Here is a 5,140-nt window from a genome sequence, read left to right as displayed (position 1 = left end):
CGCCAAATAAACTGGGGTGTGCCCACTTTATTGTGTTGCCTCCAGGACTCTAACTCCAGAGTGAGGTTCCTAGGTTGGACTATTCTACTTCTAAGATAGGGGGTTGCGTAACAGGACTAGTCTACTTCTCAAATAGGGGCTTTCTTGTATGGTAGTGCACATATGGATCACAGTGGGTTCACAACACTCACCATTGAAATGCTTCAAGCTTGAAGGACCTCCTAGAAGTATACTTTGTTGGTGTTGCATTCTTGATACTAAGACAGATACCATGAAGTACTTTCTATATTCTATATCTACTCGGACAATGCTTCACCGTGGGTTGTCCGCGATATATTTCACGTTGCTGCAAAGGTTCCTAACAATCGCAGAGTTCTTACAACAAACTCTAGAACGTCCTAAGGCCCATTCGTACAATATGCACGCAGACGCAGACCACCTGCAATTACTGATATTGTCACCAAGACCACTAGATTCTTGGGACCACTATACCACGTACGTACCATGCAGTCATAAACATATGGCACATATGTCAACGTCAACAGAATACATATGATTGGATGGCCAAATAGATAGATGAATTTTTCTTGGTATTTGTTTTATCAGCAGTACTTAAAGAAAAACTTTAAATTTATAATGGTGAGTTCTTTTGATTCTCTGTATTTCATCAAGTCAGTATTCGTTGAATTTTTCGCTGAACACTAGTACTATTCCTATTTAATAAATGAGATGTAGACATGCACACTGGCATTGGTCATGGCGAACTTTGCCCTTTGCTCACCTCAAATAATGACTGTGGATCAGAAAGAGGCGTGCCAAAATCAAAGTCCAGCATAAGGATAGGTTCCGACAATGGTTAAGCCACTGTACCTGTTCTACTGTGCAAGCCTGGCTGGCTTATCCGCCATTTTAGGCTTGTTGTTGTTGTTGTCCCACTGTGCACCTGTCCTGTACTACCTGTGTACGGGGATACTGATGGGTTCAGTGGGATACTGTCTGGTTCTGTACTTGGCGCCAAAGAGCCGAGTTAACGGGAACGGCAAAGCTGTCTTCATTACAGGTAGGACTTTGAACACCTGCAGTCGTGAGCATGTTCACCTTTGGTCTTTGTATTCTACCAAAACTCTTTAAAAAAGTTTTTGTAAGGTATAGACGGATGATTGACCTTGAATGCTTGACTTTTTAACAACAGGATGTGACAGTGGTTTTGGATTTGGACTTGCCAAACGCCTGGACTCGCTGGGGTTCACGGTGTTTGCCGGCTGTCTGCTAGCAGACAGTGGTGGGGAGGGGTCGAAGAAACTCCGTGCTGAGTGCTCGAGCAGGCTGAGTACTGTTCAGATAGACGTGACTGATGATGGACAGGTGAAGGCCGCTGTACAACAGGTCAAAGATCGACTACCCACGGGGTCAAAGGGTGACCACAATCGTATTTTTTGGTCAATTTTTACATAAAACATTATAAACATGAAGACCTTGTCTTTTACTGTGTCTTCTGGTAATATGAGAATATATCAGAAATATTATCTTGTTGCTTCAAGGTCTTTACGCACTTGTAAACAATGCTGGAGTCACGCAGCCGGGAGAGGTAGAGTGGGTCAGCATCGCCGCCTACCGACATGTGATGGAAGTGGACACCTTCGGTACCGTGCGGGTCACCAAGGCGTTCTTACCTCTGATTCGTCGGGAGAAAGGTAGTTATCATAAGGGACTTCGTGGCTTTAACTCAATCAGTGGCTCTTTTTTTATCAACACACCATTACATATAAAGTGACGTGCGCGGATTTTACCAGAAGCATTTTTTATCAAAATAATATACTGTTTTATAGATGTTGTTTTCTTTGTTAGGACGCGTTGTGAACATCTCCAGTGTGAACGGGCTTTACCCAAGCCCGATGGCGGGTACCTACAGCATGGCCAAGGCGGCTGTAGAGTTTTTCTCTGACGCTTTAAGGTAAATGTACTGTCATAAATTCTGTTATGCGTATTGCTCATCACTCAAGAGTTACAGCATTTCTATTACGATTGTAATGTAACGTTTATAGATGATGTATGGATTTTTATGAATTTGAATTTTGTATGAAATTTATATGATTATGCACAACCTCTGCTGCAAGGTCTGCCTTGCCCCCCCCCCGACGACCAGTGTCGGCCATGTGACTAGCAAATCATTATATTTTGATGCGTCTAGACAAACCCTGTATCACGAATATGATCTGCTGCCACATTTTCCACTGTACAAAAAAGCGAGAAGAAGTTGACCTGTCTGTATTTTTTTAGCTCAGTGACTAGAACACTATGTACTAGCCTAGTATAGTACCCTTGTATGTTCCTTATGTATGTATGTCTAAGTCAAGTAGTGCATCTTTTGTCTCCAATTTTTCTATATACGTTTGTTATGTGTCTGTCATACTCAGTATCATGACCTGTACCTAGCCCGTCGTGGTATGAATGTACAATAAAGGTATTTCATTTCATTTCCTTATACTATAAAATAGAATTTTCTCGCCATTTTAAGTACGAGACAAAAGCAAAAAAAAAAAATAAGACTGATTTCAGAAGTTATTCCCAGGCTGGTGGCCCTGAATATCAGTCCCATATATTTTTGTTCTTAAGAAGTTTATCCAACTTATCCAACATACATGTACCCCCAATACAGGCATGAGATGCACAAATGGGGTGTCAAAGTCGTCATTGTGGAGCCAGAGAGCTTTGCACGGGCTACAGATATGTTCTTGCCAGCCGTTTTCAATAAGTTCGTTCAGGTACGGCGTCTGCAGCATTCAAGTATCCAGCAGTTATAAGAAAATTGGAAGATCCCGCAGAGATGGTTACAAGATGAACCTGAGGCAGAAAGTGGAAAATCGCAAGAGACGGAGAGAACGGCAGAAAAAAGACAGGAAGATCGTGAAAGCGGTACCGGTACTGTTCAAAACGCACCTGAGGGAGACACAAGCCCTGACTCGGATGGCACAACACGGGAACACCGACGCGGAAAAGTACAAAAGCGAAACTTAAGACCGCGTCCCTCTCGGGGTAGAAGGCGTTAACTATGTAAGCACTTGTGAGTATCAATCAAGATCATGTGTTGTTGACATATATACTTACCTGCCGAGATCTTTTGTAGAACACAGCTGCTGTCGTCTTGTTGACATTCTTACCTGCCGAGATCTTTTGTAGAACACAGCTGCTGTCGTCTTGTTGACATTCTTACCTGCCGAGATCTTTTGTAGAACATAGCTGTTGTCGTCTTTTCTCGACACCGCTCTGAGCCTTAAGCGCTTCATGTACTTTTCGAAGAACTCGACAGATCTATTAAAAGTATTCATTGAAAAACATGGAAAATAGATCTCTTGCTGACTTATTGACACCATCATCCACAATTTACCAGCCCAGAACTTTACCTTATTTTATTTTATGAAATTTGATTGTACTATGATTTGGTTTGATATTTTGATATTGTTTCTGTTTTTGCTCTGATATTGAGTACACACACACTACTAAGTGGTTAATTAGTTGCCTTGTTTTGTGTTGATTTCCTATTGTTTATCATTATTATTGATTTTGTTTGTACTATGATTTGGATTGATATTTTAATGTTGTTTCTGTTTTGTTTGGATACTGAGTACACACACGATACAATGTGGTTAATTAGTGCCTTGATTGCCGGCTCCCGATTGGCCCCGGTGACTGTTGGGAATGCCTTGTTTACACACCTGGTCACAGAACACCTGCGCGTGGTATGGTATGTAAATATCGATTATTTTCCTCTCTTCATTGTTAATGTGGGCAAATCATTTCTAGAACTACCTTCAACAACTTTCTCATGGCTAAATCGGAACTACAAATAGCCAGTTTTAATTGCAATGGAATAGGAAACAAACGTAAAAGGAAAGAAGTTTTACGTGGTTGTCGGAAAACCCTTTGAAATCATTTGCCTTCAAGAAACCCACTCTGAGGCTGACGATGAAAATGCGTGGGTCTCAGAATGGGGAGGATCCATTGTATTTTCTCATGGTTCAAGTAGTAGTAAAGGTGTGTCGATATTATTTAAGAGAGGTTTGGATTACGAAATTAATGACAAAATAGTTGATAAGGAAGGACGATGGATAGTGTTGGACATAATGATCGATGACTGTAGGTTATGTTTGGTCAATGTGTACGGTCCAAACAGGGACGATCCGGACTTTTTTGCGGAAGTAGAGAGAGTCATACAAGGCGTAGACATTGCTATTGAAAACTTAATTATAGTTGGTGATTTCAACACCGTGCTGGATAATAAAACAGATAGAGCTGGACAGAGGGTGCAAAATTATCACCCCCAAGCACAGGAAAAGATTTTAGACATAATGAACACATTAGACCTTGTAGACATCTGGAGAATTCGCAACCCACGAGCCACTCGTTACCCGTGGCGAAGAAGAAAACAGGCAAGCAGAATAGATTATTTCCTGGTATCCTTCTCTCTGCTGTCCAAAATTTCTAAAACAGTTATAGCAGACCGCTTTAGATCAGATCACAACCTTATAGGTTTGTCACTTGCTCTGTCTGATTATCCCCGGGGGAAAGGTTATTGGAAACTGAACACTTCATTACTGCTAGACTCCATGTATCTAAAAGAAACCGAAAAATTTATTAAGGATTTTTTCTTTGACAATATAGGTTCGGCGGATCCGCAAATAGTTTGGGATACTTTTAAGTGCTGTATCCGGGGTCATACCATTAGATATTCCTCATGGAAAAAAAGCCAATATACTGCTAAAGAGAAAGAGCTTACGGAAGAAATAAACGAACTAAAAGATAAGATAGATGATGACCCTTCCCCTTCCTCAGAATTCCTCGAGCAGTACGAGTGCAAACAAAAGGATCTTGAAATGTTATATCGCGAAAAGACAGACAGGCTAAATTTTCTATCTAGATGTAAATGGATGGAGTCAGGGGAACGTTGTTCCAAATATTTTTTAAATCTCGAACACAGGAATTATGCTAGGAAAAATGTATTGAGATTAAGAAACTCTGATGGATGCGTCCTCACAAACCCTGATGATATCATTCGTATGGAAACTGACTTCTTTTCGACATTGTACTCATTTCAAGAACCTCCACCCTCTCACGGAGGAAACATGTGAAGTATTTTCTT

The 5,140-nt window shown here is 41.0% G+C and overlaps 1 protein-coding gene and 1 pseudogene across 1 annotated transcript; both read left to right on the top strand.

The window, feature by feature from the left end:
* The first annotated feature begins 840 nt into the window (after window positions 1-840).
* LOC109466522 (D-beta-hydroxybutyrate dehydrogenase, mitochondrial-like) lies at window positions 841-2,804 on the top strand. The gene is made up of 5 exons (XM_019764246.1): window positions 841-1,060; window positions 1,193-1,417; window positions 1,542-1,694; window positions 1,849-1,954; window positions 2,660-2,804. The coding sequence occupies exons 1-5, from the start codon at window positions 853-855 to the stop codon at window positions 2,802-2,804; spliced, it is 837 nt and encodes a 278-aa protein (XP_019619805.1). The 5' UTR covers window positions 841-852.
* Window positions 2,805-2,838: 34 nt separating this feature from the next.
* LOC109466521 overlaps window positions 2,839-5,140 on the top strand; it is a 6,487-nt pseudogene continuing 4,185 nt past the window's right edge.

This window comes from Branchiostoma belcheri, unplaced genomic scaffold, assembly GCF_001625305.1.
Source record: "Branchiostoma belcheri isolate BF01 breed outbred unplaced genomic scaffold, Haploidv18h27 scaffold169, whole genome shotgun sequence".
Taxonomy (NCBI): domain Eukaryota; kingdom Metazoa; phylum Chordata; class Leptocardii; order Amphioxiformes; family Branchiostomatidae; genus Branchiostoma; species Branchiostoma belcheri.
This window is presented reverse-complemented; position numbering and strand designations above follow the sequence as displayed.

Excerpts from the sequence above, each read along its gene's own strand:
- LOC109466522 (XM_019764246.1), top strand. The coding sequence starts at position 853 with ATGGTTAAGCCACTGTACCTGTTCTACTGTGCAAGCCTGGCTGGCTTA. Across the intron at positions 1,061-1,192 it reads CAAAGCTGTCTTCATTACAG|GATGTGACAGTGGTTTTGGA; the intron begins GTAGGACTTTGA and ends TTTTAACAACAG. Across the intron at positions 1,695-1,848 it reads TCTGATTCGTCGGGAGAAAG|GACGCGTTGTGAACATCTCC; the intron begins GTAGTTATCATA and ends TTTCTTTGTTAG.